Source organism: Notolabrus celidotus, chromosome 12 (genome assembly GCF_009762535.1).
Source record: "Notolabrus celidotus isolate fNotCel1 chromosome 12, fNotCel1.pri, whole genome shotgun sequence".
NCBI lineage: Eukaryota > Metazoa > Chordata > Actinopteri > Labriformes > Labridae > Notolabrus > Notolabrus celidotus.
In genome coordinates, this window is record NC_048283.1 from 31,920,857 (window position 1) to 31,940,562 (window position 19,706).

Genomic DNA, 19,706 nt, shown 5'->3' on the forward strand with positions numbered 1-19,706 from the left:
ATTGTGACATCAGCAATATATTGGAAACATGTGCCTTTCGGTGGGCTGTAAAGCAGCATCTGTTTATCTCTCTGAGTCGTCCCTGGTTGCTCACTCATTGCCTTTGTCTCTCAGGACATGAACGGGGTCAGGAGGTCAGGAGGAGGCAGCAGAGGGTCAGTCCCTTTGCTTGTTCCATGACTGCTGCAGCATCAAATATTTTCCTCTAGAATTTTTGTATTCATTTTCACAAATAAACAGATGTACAAAAAGAACACGGAAAAAACTGCACAATAAGATCAGCTGGTTCTATCACTAACCCATCCCTCATAACCAAACAGTCCCAGTGTCCGTATAGGGGCTCCACAGCACATACATAAAATAGAATAGTCTGAGAATAAACAGCATTCTAGTGCTCAAAGTCAGGTTGTCTGGTATTTTTAGGTAGCACAGTGGTACTAGAGAAAACAATATATGTAATGTTACTAAATAGGTGGGAAGACATAAAATAAAGAAAAAGAAAAGAAAAAAGACAATACTGAAAGAGGTATTCATGGTGACAATGAAAATGAGTTACACTCATTAAACTGTATGTCTGAAAAGACTGAAGTCAAAGAAGGAGGGTGTTTCTTAAATTGACTGAAGTTGCTGAAAGTGCTCCATAAAAGGTCCCACATTTGAATAAAGTTTTTTCTGCAGCCAGTGACTGAGTAGTGGATCTATTCAAGGTTTAAGCAGGACATGATGTCCCTCGGCCACTGACTGTGGGTGGGCGGGGCAGCATCCCCCTGTCGCAGCAATACTGCACCCCTTACTAAGAGCGATGTAAAAGCTAAGGCACGACTTTTAAATGGAATCAGATGCACATCATCCTCTCCAGTAGTACCAAAGATGGCCACCAGAGGGTTCGGCTTTAAGGTAATGTCAAGAATCTGAGACAAGGTTTGAAATATGTCTCTCCAGAAGATATGAATGAGGGAGGCCTCACCTATCTTACATTGTCACAGTAGGGGCTGACATTCGGATAAAAACGGGACAGCTTAGCTTTACATATATGTGGGCCCTGTGCACGACTTTGAACTGCAATAGGCAGTGGTGGGATGTTGAATTCACCAGTTTAAGGACAGAGTCCCAGACATCTATTTCAAATATGAAGTCAATGCAAAAATTGAAAGGACAATGTGTAAAAAGAAGAATGAAGTGGTTAATTAATATGCAAACAACAAATGTGTCACTACATATCAAAACCTTTTCTTATCATCATGCATCAAATGATAAAAAATCTAGTCCTTGTTCACCGTTCCACAGCTTTAACTCTGCATTCATTGTCAGTCTGTGACTCGAGGCAGCACAAAAAGCCATTACACAACAGTAAAGTATTGTCACCTATAATTTGTTGAGTAAAATGCCCAGGTACATATCCAGCAGGCAAGGGGCACAATCAGTGTTCTATTAGTGTAATGAATCTGTCAGCTGGATACATGTAAGTTATAATTACTCTTCTGTCTTGGTCTCCTCTGGCTCCTAGGGTATTATTATTTGCATCCCCAGCTGCTTAATGCTCCACAGCTCCACAGCTCCAGCCACAAACTGTGTGCTAATTGAGGGATGCAGGTAGAGGTTGTGTCAAACATGTGGTCACAAAAAGTTGCCTGCTGTGTTAGAGCCATATTAAGGCCTATAAAACCAAAAATATTGCATAAAAGAAGCTGCAAAGCTCTCTGGAATTGAAAGGGGTTGCATACAAAATATTATAAATCTAGCTTTAAAGTTGAAAGAAATACCCTTATTCCAAACTAAGGAACTAGATCAAAAATTAAATGTATATCAGCATCTTTTTATGAAGCTACTTCTTTATGGCTGCAAACAGATCATCAAATGGAACATTCAGTATGTTTTTGAAAACATTTCAGCTTCTCTCGGAGATCAAATATCTTTTGAAGAGAGGCGGCCGCCCTTGCAACTCTGGCTCTGCATCAAGGAGAGCAGTGGGTTGCTATCTTATGATAATTGAAAGCATTAAGTGCTGAATATAAAGCTACTGAACACTGATATCACACCTGCTGTGTTCCTTTATTGCATTCATGTATTAATCAACAGTCACTGGTGACCACAACAGCCTTTATATCTGTTCCTGACTGTGCCAGGTTTCTTTGATTGTAAAACGTTTCAATATAGTTTTTAAAAAATCCCTGATGCTGAGGTCATTTTAGAGGTAAATAGGCCCAGGAGGCTGCCAGGCTTGCAATACAATGGTGGAAAGCATGCCTTTCATAACTTACACAAAACACAGCCTGGCATATTTGGTGTCTTTTTTACACTTATGATAGCTGAATAAACAGACCAAACATCTACAGTGTGTGAGCATATCCATACTATAGAAGCCAATCTGTGTTTCTGCTGCAGTTTGTTCTCAAGCAGGTGTTTGTGTGTCGGTCTTGGGTCTTTTACAGAAAGTAGACACAGCAACGACATCTTTCTTTCTTAGTTCTTCCCTGTTGTATTTCTGATTAATAAATGACTCTCTTAGTAATAACCTGTCTCTGTTAAACACTTCAATTTGATTGGTCAAAGCCACATATTGCTGAACAGGATCCAATATGAAATGTCTGAAGCTTGCCGATTTAGCGTGCTAACGCAACTAGCATTTTAGCCACATTGTTTTGATGCAAATGGAAACCAATGTAGCTCTAGCGAAAGTTCAGACAGGAAGACTATAAAAGCAATCACAGCAGTTGTTTAACTCTCCTCTCCTTCGTTCAATAGCTCACCCGCTTCCAGCTGCACGCTCCGGAGCTGTCATTGGTTAATCAGCGGTGGCTGTCATCTAATAGCTCAGTGGCACAACCTTATTGCCAGCCTATCAACTCTCTGCTGTCTTTTTAAATGTGTCTCTCTCTCCAGCTAGTTCCTTCTTGCATTGATGGTGCACACCCCTCCACCTCCCCATCTCCACCTGGTCTCTGCAAGTCTTCATTTCCTAGACTTCATCAACCACCACCACCAGAGTCTGGACTCTAGGGGGATTTCTTCTGCTGCCAAATTCACACATACTACGCTCACAAAATGATCCCCATACAGTCCTTACGCCAAAGATTACTGTCACGTTTCATTATTCATGAAGTTGTAATAAATAACATTTAATCTTCAAACTGTGTCTCTCCTGATTGATATACCTCACCTTACGGCCTAGTGTCAACAAGCAGAAGCAAAATAAGCTTGAACTGTTTTCCATGGATTGATTTGACATGACGTTTGATCAGTTTGCCTCTGGCGTTGCTCATGTTAGTGAAAGTTAATCCCTGTTGCCAAGGGATTTTGACAAATCAGAATCAAGCATCTCACACAACCTGAAGATCTGTAAGGGCCAACCTGATCACACAAACCATATCAAATCAATCCATGGAAAGGAGATACTGCAGATTTCACCTCTGCTTTCGTCAATTTGGTTGCGTCATTGTGAAAGCAACATTAGTTTCTATCAATGTGCATTTGGACCAAGAGTTCTGGGGTCTTTTAGCCCCCAAAACTACTTTACCCTGAACTAAAAGGAATCCCTCCAGGTTGAGACAAGACCCCGACGCCAAGCGGGGTCTTGTCTCACCCTGAAGGGATTCCTTTTCCCACAACAACCTGCTAACTATACATTATCCCTTACTTACATTATTCTAGAGTCATCTTCCGCCATCTGACAGATGCAGCCATGGAAGATTAATACTTGCCCACATCCCTTGACTACATTTCACCAAACATTAAATTACAACCTGCAGAAATACACTTAAGTAGGTATTCAGGGTGTGTGTTATCCTCACCTCATTGCCATGCACCATGAGGTGGTGTGTGGTGATCAGTGCTTTGAAAACCACCACCCAACTGGCATTGCCGGCCCTCTCCATCAGCGTGTCGGCCATCTGGGGGACGTTCACATTGGTCTCCTGGGTGGCCTGGATCAGGACTGCGAAGAAAAAAAACAGGAAAACCAGGAGGTCAAATGAGGGATATTGGCAGGGCAGATACTCAGCACAGGTACAGCATGTATTCAAGAAACAACAACACAATCCACAGCAGAGATTAAAAAGAGGTGGACAGATGGGTGAGAAATGACAAACAGGGGTGTGCTTTGCCGCATCTCACAGCTACACTCTCTCTTGCATTCCTAATTTTCACTTTAATTCATCCCCTGAACGGCGTGTCCTTGCATATATTCAATAATTTTGAATGGATGCAGTGTTAATCAGTCTTTTTCAAAACATGAACAAAAGCAGTGATTTATTTTCAGTCTTCTCAAAAGACAGTGACATGTGTAAAGAGACACAGTAATTGAGTTTGTTGGTATTTTGAATGCCCCTTTAATGGGTGCTGGACTACGAAAGCATATTGATGGAGGTTATTTATCAGAGTAAGACTAGCTAATTTGTCAGACCTCACCGGCTCTGTTGGGTCCTCTCAATTAGAAGCCTATTTCCCAAACAGCAGGTTTATCTGTTTAAGCAAGAGGAGCTAGTTTTTATCTTTAAAACTGCCTCTGGAGACCACCATTTACAACCTTCATGAAATGCATTTAGATGGGTGCTTCATATCATGTCTCCATTTCCTGATATGAGTCATAGCTTGGTTCATTTCTGCAGCAAGTCATTAGTATACGAGCACAGTCACAGGGAGAGAGGATGATGCACAGTGGTGGGTTGGAGCAGAACCAAAAAAGGAAGAAGGAATTACAAATGAGGCTTGATGCCTCTGATCAGAATCAGATGGACGGCAGGACTGAAGGGACACACTGAGGTTTGGCCCAACCTGCCTCTTGGTCAGTGCAGTGTTTCAAAGATGACGCTGTATTTAATACTGCAGATAAAATATCTGTAAGATTGACACAATAAATCTATTTTATCAGCACAAATAAGAAATGATCATTTGTAGTGAAATAAGGTTTTATGACTCATGAAACGACATACTTATGCAAACCTTCAGGTTGTCTTGTTGCAAATGCATTTTGTTATATCATTACAAAGTGTTTATAGCAGGACGTGATGCTTTTATTTCACTTTAAGGGAGACTCAAAAGTGAAGAATGATATGTAGTGATGTTCGCTAACTGATTAATACTTTCTATCTTATAATCATTATCAATTAGATACATTTAAGTCTATGGTGATTCTCTGTCCTGAAGTCAGAGTGCACTTAGATCTTTTTAACCTGTAAGAACTGAGTCCACCTTCTGTGTTTTTGTGAATGAATAAGATGAAAAAGGAGGGTAGAGTGTTTTTTTGGACTGTTTTACTTCACTAGGGGAGTGAAAAGGTATCAAATTCCAACTCTACACTTTTGATTAATTGTCAGTTTTCTGTCTTTCTTTATTTGAATTGATGATTTGCAATGTATTTATTGTTTTTTTGTTGTTGTTTTTGTTTTAGTTAAAAGGCTGTTGTTTTGCTTTAGCCACAACGTTTTTAAGTTCTTCTCCCTGTCTCTGCAAACTGATTGCCTGATGAAGGTCTAGGACCGAAACATTGCCGTGCAGGATTCTTGTAATTTATGAACTTTAAGGGAGGCTAACAATGTCAACATGTCACATTCAGGACTACAGCATAGACATTTGAGGTCAAAATATTGACCTAATACATTCCTCTTTATACCACATTGGGTGATTTCTAATTAGGGATGTCAATTTTAAGTATTTTCCGTGATCTATTTTTGGAAATGTTAACGATCAATTATCGATTAATCATAAAAAAATAAAACATTGAGTTTTCTTATGTCAAAAATGCTGTTTTTCCCATAATTTTAATTTTCCACAACAACAAAATGAATATAACTGACAGTATTGAATACAGGTAAATGTTTAACGCTGATTATCAACGATCAGGCTCATATAAATAATCTCATGGACATAATCTTATATAGTCTTAAACAGTAACAGAAAAGTATTTTAGACTCTCAGTGTCCAGTTTTCTGTCTACTCCTTCTTATTGAGAAAATGAGCATGTGTACGCAGTCAGGTGTCAGCTGGGAGCGCAACCGGGTCAGAATCAGTCCAGCGGCAGAAAAGCTCAGACGGCTCAAATGTTGCTGCTCTGCAAACATCGCGCACTAGCAATTTCCACCAGTCTGTTGGCTTTGTATCCAAAGGTGGGAAATGTCCTGTTTAAAGTTATCAACCTTCGTGTCTGTGTCGTTGTTAGCATCAGTTGCGTATTGATCCTCTTTAAAAAGCACACCTGGAGACCTGACGCACAGCTACAGCCGCCAGCTGCCTTTAACAGCTGATTCACATCTAAACATGCTTTAAACTTAAAACACCTCCCTGATAGCTGAGTGTGATATGAGATCACATGATGTTTGTTCCACGTGACGGAAAATTGAAAACAAAAATGCGTGTGTCGAGTAAACAATCAGTTAATCAATACTGGATTAATTGTTTACATCCCTATTTCTAATACTTTAAATAGAATATTTTGGGTTCTGTGCTCCATTTAGTGTTAGTATGCCATAGAAGGCAGTCGTTTTATTTGAAAACTACATCACAAACTATAGGCTAACTGTCAGGGACCAAACAACAGAGTACGCAACTAGCTAGGAAACACAGAGGAGCATTTACAAGCTAAAACGCTAGATATTTTCCTTAGGAGTTGGTGCAAACTACAGAAGAGTAGAACTGAGTGGAGAAGTATTGGACTAACATTTCCTGGGAAACAATGGAAACCACAGAAAGACAACTCTAATCTAGTGATATCCATCCATCCATTATCTTGACCGCTTATCCCGTTAGGGGTCACGGGGGGCTGGAGCCTATCCCAGGTGGCTTCGGGCGGAAGGCAGGGTACACCCTGGACAGGTCGCCAACCTATCACAGGGCTAACACAGAGAGACAGACAACCATTCATGCACACACTCACACCTGGAAGCCGGAGAACCCGGAGAGAACCCACGCATGCACGGGGAGAACATGCAAACTCCACACAGAAAGGCACCCGCCCGGCCGGGGATTCGAACCAGCAACCTTCTTGCTGTGAGGCAACAGCGCTACCCACTGCACCACCGTGCAGCCCTAATCTAGTGATAATGTATGCTAAATATATACAGGCTAATATTTTGTGCTAGATAATGTAACAGTAAGTACATGTATTGTCCTGTTCCTCACGACAAATACAAATCATAAAATGTATTGTAGCATGCACTTTAATTTTTGATTATTTTTATCAAGAAGCACTGATATAAAAAAAAATCACTCTTCAAAAAACATTTTGGTCACTAAGATAAATGTACTCATATAGTGTGAGATAAATTAACAGGTAAGTTTACCAAGAGAACATTCCACCAACGGCATAGCATTCCTTGCTAACACCCAACAAATGACTCCAATCCACAGCTGTATTGTGTTTCCCTCCTGCTGTTTATCAGTATCTGTCAAATGAAAGGTTATCCCCAAGTGCAGAGTATGTGTTCAGTGTCAGATAGGAGAGCTGTCCTCCTTGGTACACCTCTGGGCATATCTTCAAAGACTGTGAGGAATGAGATAAGTGTGTGCAAGCAAAGTGATGGACAGGAAGGGTGAGAATTCTTGACCGGCATCATTTTAAAAGCATTGATTTAACAGACCAGGGCAGGGCAGACGCAGAGTAGAGCAGCCGCTATTGAGTTGTGTGATTCATTAATAGTGTTATATCCATTTCTGCACATTTACTGCCAGCAGATTTGAAAGGCAGATGAGAGGTGTGTATTGACTTTTCCATCCATGCTCTGTACGGAATAAATGCCAGTCCATCTTGCACATAGAACTGCCGTCACATCCAGAAGCCTATTGTCATAGTGACACGAGGTAATGAGCAAAGGAGTTTGGAGAAGGAAAAATTTAAGCCAGTTTCCATAACTGGGGATCGGACCACCAAGCCCCCGCCATTGGCTGCTGCCCAATCCCCAATTTAATTGACAGACGGATCGGGGTGGCGTCTGCAGTGATGTTGAAGCTGCCCCGATCTGTTGTAGTGAAGAGAGAGCTGAGCCAGAAGGCAAAGCTCTCGATTTACCGGTCAATCTACGTTCCGACCCTCACCTATGGTCACGAGTTGTGGGTAGTGACCGAAAGAACAAGATCACAAATACAAGCAGCTGAAATGAGCTTTCTCTGCAGGGTGTCTGTGTTCGGCCTTAGAGAGAGGGTCAGGAGCTCAGACATCCGGGAGAGGCTCAAAGTAGAGCCGCTGCTCCTCCGCATCGAGAGGTGGTTCGGGCATCTGGTCAGGATGCCTCCCATACGTCTCCCTGGGGAGGTGTTTCGGGCATGTCCGTCTGGGAGGAGTCCACAGGGAAGACCCAGGACACTCTGGCAAGATTATATCTCTCAGCTGGCCTGGAAACACCTCGGTATCCTCCCAGAAGAGCTGGTGGAAGTGGCCAGGGAGAGGAGTGTATGGATGCCCCTGCTGAGACTGCTGCCCCCGTGACCCGGACCCGGATAAACGGAGGAAGATGGATGGATGGATTGATTGATGGATGGATGGACGTTAAAATTTAAAACAAACATGTAAAACAAACTGAATGATACTATGGTCATTTTTTTATATTATGTAATTATTTCAGTTCGGACAAATAGGGCGTTCAGTACTTTAACATGTTTTTGTTACTCTTGGTAGTTATGAATCTGATAGAGTGGCTGTGACATGCAGACTCCCAAAGGATCAGGTCATGGACTTTTAGATTTAGGACTCTTAATCTTTATATGCTCCCTCTGGGTCACATTCTGCAGGAGAGCAATGTTGACTCCCGCAGCTATGCAGATGATACACAGATATATATGGCTTTCTCCCGGATGATGTCAGTCCCACAGACGGATTAAGCCACTTTTCAGAGTGAGTCAGTAATTGGAGAGATTGCTAAATAGAGATTAAAGTGAGAACATTTTGTTTGGCAACAAAAAAACGAAACAGCTTTAGAAAACATCTTGAGTCTAGAGCTTTAAAGACCAAAGGCCAACTCCTTAATCTTAGTGTTCTCATAGACTCTGATCCAACCTTTGTTAGCCACATCAAAGTGTCTGTAATAGTTTAAGAGTCACTGAAAGGCACGTTTAAAATGAATGAGCCCAACAGGAATCTTTGATGACTCAGGTCAACTGATAGAGCCCAGAGTACTAACTAAACATAGTGAAGCAGCATTTAGTTACTGTGCTGCCTGTATCTACATTTATAAATCCAGGTTTAAAGAATGTCGGTTCTCTTGCACCTGTGAATGAACTTCACAATCTGCACGTTATCTTTACTCTACTGCAATTTTAATTTGCTCTTATTGCACAGCACACATAATCGTTAATGTAATTTTGAATCTCTGTAACAGTTTTAATGTTGGTTTAAAATTACCTTATTCACTTCTAGTATGAATTAATGGACTTTTTACCCTTGGATGTTTCATTTATTTGTGTGAAGCACAATGAGTTGCCTTTGTGTGTGAAATGTGTTAAATAAAACTATTTGCCTTACCTTGCCTTGGAGCAGTGTTATTTTTAAATTAGCATACTCCTTAAAGGTGACATATCATGCAAAATGGACTTTTTAATGGTTCTCTACCTGAAATATGTGTCCCTGGCATGTCTACAAACCCCCCGAGAATGAAAAAAATCCATTCTGGCCCTGTTCTGATTTCTCCACCTTTCTGTAAATGTGTGTGAAACGAGCCGTTTCAGACTTCCGTGTTTTTGTTACATAACAACAATATCCGGTCTGTCACAGAGTCAGAGCTCGAAGCTTGTTCAGCCCATAGACTGTATAAAATAATACTGAATCCCCCCTCAGTTTTTCAGTACCTGCACAAAGGTGTGGTAACAAGGAGCTTAGGAGGGAGGCATGCTAGTTGTAGGCTGTCTTAATAAACACAAAGGTCGGTTTTACTCCCCACGTCTGCAGATTTGAAGATCTAGTGGAGGATTTGTATTTATCATGGATAAGTGCTAGCGCTAGTTAGCATAGCTACATAGCTACAAGTCGTAGCTGTAGCTGTGTACCAAGACACACGTCTACATACTGACAAATAAAACAACAAGAAACACTAAATCTGTGACCAATCCTTCAGAAAAGGTCCCGCTGACTTTCTGGCAGAGGTTGGTTTTACTCCCCACGTCTGCAGATTTGAAGATCTAGTGGACGATTTTTATTTGTCATGGATAAGTGCTAGCAGTAATTAGCATAGCCACATAGCTACATACTCATAGCTGTAGCTGTAGCTGTGTACCAAGATACACGTCGACATACTGACAAATAAAACAACAAGAAACACTAAATCTGTGACCAATCCTTCAGAAAGGTCCTGCTGCCTTTCTGGCAGAGGTCGGTTTTACTCCCCACGTCTGCAGATTTGAAGATCTAGTGGATGATTTTTATTTATCATGGATAAGTGCTAGCGCTAGTTAGCATAGCCACATAGCTACATGTTCGTAGCTGTGTACCAAGACACACGTCGACATACTGATAAATAAAACAACAAGAAACACTAAATCTGTGACCAATCCTTCAGAAAGGTCCTGCTACAGGCGCCTCTCCGTCAGGATCAGATTCTGGATCAGATTCAGAGGGTTGAAGTAACGTGATCTCTGAGCAGCCGTGTATATTTAGCCAACATGTAAACATTAGATCAACGTGCTGGACAGCCGAGGCACATCCACTTCCTGAGGGGGCGTGGTCAGAGAGAAAACAGAGTGTTCTGACGAGGACTGAAGACGATGGCTTTTCAGGCAGACCAAAATCTGATTTCAAAGTGTTTTTTTGAGCATAAACTTTAAAGACATGTTTTGGGGACCTCTTAGACCAATACATATTGATGAAAAAAGCGTGATATGTCACCTTTAATAATGAATGGACCTGGGACATGAGGAGTATTAATAAAAGAAAAATCATAGACTGCAAGGAAACCTGTGGTAAATGGACTTGTACTTATAGAGCACTTTTCTTGTCTTTCTGACCATCCAAAGCACTTTTACACTACTCATCACATTAGCCCCACATTCACTCACTTATGGTAGAGACTGCTATAGTGAGGGTCCATCAGTATCAGCTATTCTCATTCATACACACTCACACACCGCTGACCATCAGCAGGAGCAATATGGAGTTCAGTGTCTTGCCTAAAGAAACTTCGGCATGTGACTGCAGGAAGTGGGATCGCACTGCAACCTTCCGATTGATAGACGGCCAACTCTACCCACTGAGCCACAGCCACCAGCGGCAGTGCCAGTCAGAAAAATCATGCATTGTTGGTTTAACTCTTTTCATAGGATTTGTTGATGGTAAAAAGTGAAATACACTTATCCATCTAAACCATCCTGAATCATCAGGATAAAACTCTTAAAAACTGCTGACTTTTCTTTTTCAAGTTTTCAATACGATTTCTCCAAAGATAGCACACTGATCAACTTCAATTTGCAAGTTTGACAAGGCACACAAGTGCTCAAATGATCTGTAAAAGACAAACAATAAAGAAAAGATAACACACTGACAAAGAACGACAGAACAAACAGCATTATGAGTCACATATGTTGCAGTTGAATTAATTCTGTTGCTTTAAATCAGTCATCAACTTATCTGAATTTAAGAAGTTTGATCTGAGGCTCCTGTATTTTTTTATTTCAAAGTAATCCTAGTAAAGACATTTGTATTGTTCCCAACCAGTGAACCGCTGTGAAAGTGTAAGTAGGTGGATTTTTGCAGTTGGTGGAATAACTATTCAGTGTTTACTTTCCGTTTATTTTATGTGTTTACATTACTATCATCAGTTTGTAGGTTTCTAATTTGTCTGTACCAACATCAATCTGAAATGAATACTGAATGCTGAATTGAGCAGCTCTGTTAAAATTCTTATGAGTCAGCGAGTGATGGGAAAAAACATCTTTATCACAGACACATCAAATACTGAGCAACAGTGTTAGTGCAAGAATGATCAAAATGTAAATCTCTTGATGTCTCTTTCCTTTACGATAATATTCCAACAAGTAGGCAACCACAAGTATTTTATATATAACATTTTTTTGGCATTTTCTGTATCTCAGAGATCCATCATTATTTTAGGTTCATGGTGCATGTTTCTATTTCCATGAATGAGTATAATATAGCTCACAGTAAATGAAGCTTCAAAAGTGAGAGCATGAATTATCATGTAAAAATGCTTGTTTAAGGTCGCTTTGCTTTCATGGTTATGCTACAAATCAGCCCGCGCCTTGCTTCTTCTTTCAAGCTTTCATCATGCTACAATGAATGCTGTGCACGTTCCCTTTGGTTGTAAAATGGCAGATACACACGCATAGACACACAAATATACATGCACGCACTCAGATAGAGGGACGGATAATCCTTGCAGGGGTGATGAGTCAGCAGCCTGCATCATCCTACGCTTCTCATCTCTCTGTCTCTGTCTCTATCCCCGTCTGTCTGTCTGTCTGTACAGACTGTCTCCCTGCACGTCTTACTCTGTATTTCCCAAAGCGAGAGGCGGTGCCAGTCAGAAAACCAACTGCCATGTGTTAAACGAGTACAGTGAGAAAACTAATGTACAGAGATAACGGATGTGTTTTGAGTTGCTGAATGACCGTTACAGTAGCACTGTCAATCAAACTGTGGTTCCATATTAAAGGACTATTACATATTTTTGTCTGTTCAGCTGTGTTTGACATATTTGCTGCTATAAACACAAAACGTAGGAGGATATTTGCATCATAAACTGTATTTGTTACATTTTGGATGAACTCATTATTCAGTTCAGTTAAATTATTTAAAACTATGCTCCATAAAATCTTGAGAACTATTTAAATATGCTGGAGGAATTCATGATAAACAAAGACAGAGGGGAAGAGATAGAGAGTCTCTATTCTGATTGATATGCTGAACCACAATTCAACAGGAACTCCTGACTCACCACCCCACACACACACACACACACACACACACCTTTCTCCTCAATTATTCATACATGTGAGTGTGAGTAAGGAGCAGAAAAGAGCTTTATATGTGGCTTATATCAAGCACTAGTGTTCATACACGCACAGAAACAAACATGGCCAGTGTTACCATTTTTGCATGGATTAACATTCCATATCATGTATAGAAAGAAAAACTGGTAGTTGTTTTATTGCAAATGTATTGCGCTAATTCAAAGGGCTGTACACATATTTAAGACCAGGTATCCTTAAAGACATTTCTTCTAACAACTCTAACGGGTTCATCATAACAGAGCATTTCTACAATCTTGTACTTCATTTTTACAATGAGGAAATGCAAAACTCTGCATCCAAAGGTGATGCTCACTTGTGGCTTGTAATGCTCACATCATTCAAATTGTGTTCAACAAAGGCATCCTGTCGGTGGAGCCAGTGCCCAGTCTGTGGCTGTTTTCGAAACTGCCTACTACATACTACTGTACGCACAAATGTCGTATGCAGTATGTACTGCTGTGCATTGTGGGAAACAGTATGCAAGACTGCTTCGCTGAACACTGAGGAATTTTTCTGAATCAGTACAACATCAGGGTGGTTTTGGCATACTGCAGATTTTGCTCTTGTTCACGTACTACATACTGAATTCTGGCCAAATCAGTACGTACTGCTAGTATAGTAGGAGGTTTGTAAAACAGCCTGTGTCAGGGCTCTGCCCTCAATCCTTGTTTTTCAGTTGTTTCTCCTCCCTTGTGTGTGTTGTTGTGTTTCTGTCTGTCAGGGCGTGGCTCTCCATAAAACTCCTCCTGCCAATCAACCTGCACACCTGAGATCCATCCATTAATCAAGCTCCTGCAGTATGTACTATAACCTGGCTCCAAAACCAGTCTTCACGAGTGTTCAGTTGTTTACGTGGAACTGTTCTAAGGCCAAACTACCTTCCTAAAACTTTGAATGTGTTTCATTAAGGATCTGATCGTAAGTCTCTGGCTGTTTGTGAAACCTCCTACTATACTAGCACTGCATACTGATTTGGCCAAAATTCTGTATGTACTGTAGTATGTAAACAAGAGCAAAATCTGCAGTATGCCAAAACTACCGATGTCGTCGTACTGATTCAGGAACATTTCTCAGTATTCATCGGATCAGTCTGCCTTGCCTACTGTTTCCCACAATGCACAGCGCTCTCCGTTTTTTTTTTTTTAAGGTGCTGTTAGAATTATTAAATTCTGTATAAACCACTTCTTAACTTTTAAATCATAAGTGATGCTAAAGAAGCAGTTTCTCTATCAGCTTGGCCGTTGTTTACTTCCACTTTCAGAAACCGGAAATTCAGTGATGCCTGGCCCAGCATCCTGTAGACCAGATCCAACACAACAGTCAGACTACATACTACCTTCAGATGCAGTATGTAGTATGCTGTACTTACTACATACTGCATCTGAAGGTAGTATGTAGCAGGCCGTTTTGAAAACAGCCTCAGTCTCCCTCTTTTTCTCAGGATCACAACTCTTCCAGGATATTCATCTGTTTGCCTCAACCTGCCCTGCTTCTAGATAATCTGTTCTTCCCCAGCTTCACACTCAACATCCAACTTCACTTTGAAAATAAATCTATTGAACTGGGCCCTCTGGGTCCTAGAATTGCAAAACCTGACAGTCTGCAATGTAATTGGCCAACCAGAGAAATGGCCATTCATCCTTAAGAAAAGATTTCAGGTGCCAGACATTAAACAGTTGTGTTTGAAGGTTGATCAGTTTTCAGATTAAGATGATTTCCAACTTTTGTGCAGTTGCCAATCAAAGACATGGTACTATTGGAGGCAAGTGAGGGGGGCAAAGAAGCTCCATATTATCCAGGTTTTGGATATTATTATATTAAGCTGCTCATATTACTGTTTAATGCCAATATGTGAATAAATAACCACACATTGTGTGAAAGATTTGTTCGTCATGATGATCCACAGACAGAAAATACAAATGTTCTGGACCGGCTCATTGTTTTTTTCTCTTCACCTGCAACCTCTCTGTGTGGGTCCAGACTCACTGTTCAGCAGCAGACAGCTGTTCTCCACTGAAACGCTTTAAAACACACTGCACACTCCATGCACCTAATGGCAGACCTTAGCAACAAGCTGGTGAACATAGCATAATTAGCAGCTGGCTTTTAGCTCCTGACTTTCCTCCAGGAATCTGTGAAAAATGGAGCCAGAAGACAGATTTTTTTTTTTCCTTGGGAGGCCAGAGACACCACTCCAAATGAATACTAATGTTGCACTCGGTCTCAGGGATGTGGATATGAGCAACTGCTTGGGAGAAGTTTGCTGTTTTCAGTTTTAAGAGGTGATTACAGATCAATTCTGTGTTTACAATTTTGTAGCAGTGACCTGTACTTACAGAATCAAATGGAATATAAGCAACAAATTAAATATCCCAGGATTAATCAAAATCAAAAATGCAGAGTCTTGATTTATCAAAGACCATGAAATAAAAAATGAATAAATGACCAAAAAACTGGCATCGAATCCAGAACTCTGTTATACTACAGCAGGGATATTAAGATATAACACAAAACATGGTGCAGAGAGATACTGAACAAGTGAGGAAAGAACCACATGGTGCCTGACTCTGCTAAAAGCCTGATGGGCATTTAGACCAGGGAAAAGCACTGGTGCTGAACCACAGCAATTGCATTCGGGGACCATCCAGCTGTAAGAGCCATCAGCTGGTGATTGCTGCAGCAGTTGCATACGATGGTGTACACTTGAATCTGCTCAATTCAGGCACATGTTTAGAATGGTACAGCCAAACCACTTTCTGTTATGTATGAGAATAACTCATCAACCAATTTGCATCAGTGCTGGTTTTAGTTGAACCTGTAAAGCACAGCTGCAGAGTGAGGGTCAAACACATTGAAAGCTTTTAGTGGCCTTTGTAAGATGCATTTGACATTGTTAGATGTGAAATAAAACAACACTATTCTGGTACTGTAATGTTGCAACAGCTGAACATGTGGCTAACAAGGGACATGTTTGGATGCTATAAGCAAGGCGATATAATGTGATTATTTCACCCCAAATAGTCTAATTTTAGAAAAACCACCATCGTATAAAGAACTATGTAAGGCTTAAGCATATTGCATTCACTGAATCAGTCAAGGTCAGCTCAGTCGATATGGCGTGCTTTATGGATATAAGATGATGCATTTGAAACACATGAAAGCTGGCTACGTGGCAACCATTGAGCAAATGCTAAAAATACTGGATAGCCAGCTATACAGTCAACTAAGGCACATGGTATCCTCACTCTGAGCTCCTACAGGACCCTCCTCTCTCCCCGATCCTCCTCCAGGCACTTTTAATGCATTGGAAGATCCTTCATCATGGCAGAGGGGAAATGATTGCCAGGTCAGCCAAGGAGAGAGGATCCAATGATGCAGAAAATAGTGAAAGGAGAAAAGGCCATGAACTCATCTCTGTGACTTCATACACTGGTTTCTGATGCATAGTTTTGAAACCAGTCGCCATGTTGGAAATGCTGACTCAACCAAACTTCTGGTTAACCGAACAACAGGCAAAGAGGTGAGGTGAGGTGAGGTGGGCCGTCAACCTCCTGGTCAGCTAGTGTGATGAGAAATGAGCTATTCAGACCAAATTAGTTTTTTGTACTGTAAATATGTTTATTATTTCTGTGAACATAAGCTATTTTGAATGAATGTGTACATGGCTTCTTGTGACAGTCTCAAGAGGATACTTGAGGAATTGTAGTTTTTAGCATTTCCACATTAGCTTCATATTTCAAGACCGGATGGCGATCTGACACAGATGTGGACGCTCCTTCAAAGCCTTTCAAAGAATCAATACAGTATCACCTAGTGCTGGGCGATACTGAAAATGTTATCACGATAAAATATTTCATATCAGTCGATATTGATAATTATCACGATAAATATCAAATCATTATCTCATTTAAATTTGAAGGCAGATTTCTGCTTCTGAGTGAAAGTTGAAGACAGTTTATTAGTTTGTATCTGGATTTAGTTTCCTGATGAACTTCTTGAATCCATCATTTCTGACGGTGCTAACAGGAAGCAGGTCTTTAATGTAAGATCAGATTTTTGTGACGTTTTAGTTTACAGGTTCTTAACAAGCATATCAAACTGTATACTGTGTATCAGTTTATAGAGTATAGTTTTGAGTAGTGCACTCCCCTTTAAGATTACTAAGGGTTATGGACAGAGTGATGTTGTTTCTCACAGTGCAGTGAATGCATCACGGTTATTCAGTGTTCAGTTGTATTAAACGTGTTCATATGCACAGCAGAAGTTGTCTCTGTGCTCTTCCTTTACCCACATCCTGAAGTGTATTAAGTTAATAGTTAACACAGAGTTGACTCAGTGTCAGACTAATGACTCTGCTTTCAGCTGCTAGGTTTTTAGTTTTCTTCATTATCACTGTCGCTCGTCTCAGCTGTGTTTACATTCAGCTCCGAATGTCTTTAAGCCCCGCCTACATCTCACCCTGCGACGTGATTGGCTGTTTAATGCAGTCTTCTTCTTTTTCTGTCCAATGTTGGGTGGCAACTAGCGATTAAGGCTCATAGCGCCCCCCTCAATTTTAACTGGCCGGGTGGTGTAATTACATGTTTATTTATATCACAATTTATCAAAAATGGTTTATATTTATATTGAGAATAATTATATCACAATAATTATTGTTATCAAATTATCTCCCAGCACTAGTATCACCTCATGAAATTTTGGACTCTGTCGAGGCCGATGGCTGTATAATATACTGTAAGTTTGGTTCTGCTTTGCCGCTGTAACGAGCTAAATACTGTGTGGTGCTCTGCTCATGGTGGATTAAGATGAGATAAGATCAAGTCCTGTCTGTAAAAGAGGACTGGATCTGATCCTGTCTTGGTGTTGGGTCTCAGTTCATAATGTAACATTGAGTGGTCTAGACCTGCTCTGTTTGTAAAAGTGTCTTGGATAACGTTTGTGTGATTTGGCGCTATTTAAATAAAGATTGATTGATTGGATTATTTTAGTGTATCAATATTTTCTTACACCTTGAAAATTGTCTCTTGTACTGTGTTCTGAGTATAAAGTAGTAGCAGTACATGCTCTGTGACAGCATGTAGAACATGTCCTTCATTTAAAGCCTGGGGGGTTTAGCTGGTAACCAAGGTTATTTGGAAAATGAGAATTATAGGAGCCTACATACTGTTCACAAGCAAAACAGTACACCCGTTCATGGAGACACATCCTGTCCTACTCTTAGTTTACAGCCACAGCACCTGAGCTGACAGCGTGCAGCAAAAGCGTGCAAAGAGGGAAGAAGGATTCTTCTGACAAGTTCACATCCTCTGTAGTGCATGTGTGTATGCATGTGTTTGTTTGTTTGTTTGTTTGTTTGTGTGTTGTAAGATAAGATTAGAGACAGAAAACAAGACACCTGTCTTGATTTTTGGCTGGTAAGCAGATGTACATGGCAAACCCGTAGTGCACAACCACAAACAGATATTACTATCTGAGTTTTCAGGATGCGTGATTCAGCATTCTGTCTGAGAAACAAACATTTATGTATAATTTGCAGACTCATCTTTTATGCATGGCATGCCTGGTACAATTTTCTGAAATGAAATGGTACCATGCTACAAGCTGACACTGGGGAGAAAGACAGGAATGATTTAATCCTTGGTAGTATTTCATGGAGCCACAAGTTGTTCAAGGTTATTAGAGTGTTGCTGTAATCCAAAAATGCATTAAAGATGTATTTCAGTGACACATTCATTTAGAAATCCTAACATATGACCAGAGGGATTCTTTCTGCAATAACTCTGCCTGTCATGTTGTTCTCAGGTCAACCATGAGTGCAGTGTTTACTGAGCATGCTCAGAAGTATCTTGACTTGTTAATGTTTTCTTGCTCTTGGGCTGAAAGAAAAACCATACGCCAGTAATGGTTATTGTAATGAAATATACAGTGGGGCAAAAAAGTATTTAGTCAGCCACTGATTTTGCAAGTTCTCTCACTTAGAAAGATGAGAGAGGTCTGTAATTTTCATCAGAGGTACACTTCAACTATGAGAGATAAAATGAGAAAAAAAAATCCATGAAATCACATTGTAGGATTTTTAAAGAGTTCATTAGTAAATTATGGTGGAAAATAATAACAAAAGTTCAACTCAATACTTTGTAACATAACCTTTGTTGGCAATGACAGAGGTCAAACGTTTCCTGTAAGTCTTCACCAGGTTTGCACACACTGTAGCTGGTATTTTGGCCCATTCCTCCATGCAGATCTCCTCTAGAGCAGTGATGTTTTGGGGCTGTCAACTCCCCTCCACAAAAGTTCTATTTTGGTTTCATCTGACCACATGATATTCTCCCACTCCTCTTCTGGATCATCCATATGCTCTCTGGCAAACTTCAGACGGGCCTGGACATGTACTGGCTTAAGCAGGGGGGCACGCCTGGCGCTGCAGGATTTCAGTCCCTCTCGGTGTAGTGTGTTACTGATGGTAGCCTTTGTTACTTTGGTCCCAGCTCTCTGCAGGTCATTCATCAGGTCCCTCCGTGTAGTTCTGGGATTTTTGCTCACCGTTCTCATGATCATTTTGACCCCACGGGATGAGATCTTGCGTGGGGCCCCAGATCGCGGGAGATTATCAATGGTCTTGTATGTCTTCTATTTTCTCACAATTGCTCCCACAGTTGATTTATTCACACCAACCTGCTTGCCTATTGTAGATTCACTCTTCCCAGCCTGGTGCAGGTCCACAATTTTCTTCCTGGTGTCCTTGGACAGCTCTTTGG

General features: G+C 40.7%; 1 protein-coding gene across 1 annotated transcript in view; it reads right to left on the reverse strand.

Annotated features, from left to right (window-relative positions):
* The window catches only part of snap91a (synaptosome associated protein 91a), a 91,030-nt gene that overhangs the window by 41,910 nt on the left and 29,414 nt on the right, over positions 1-19,706 (reverse strand). Inside the window, exon 3 of the mRNA XM_034698723.1 lies at positions 3,792-3,934. Within this exon, the coding sequence (XP_034554614.1) occupies positions 3,792-3,934 (143 nt within the window). The remainder of the gene's footprint in view (positions 1-3,791; positions 3,935-19,706) is intronic.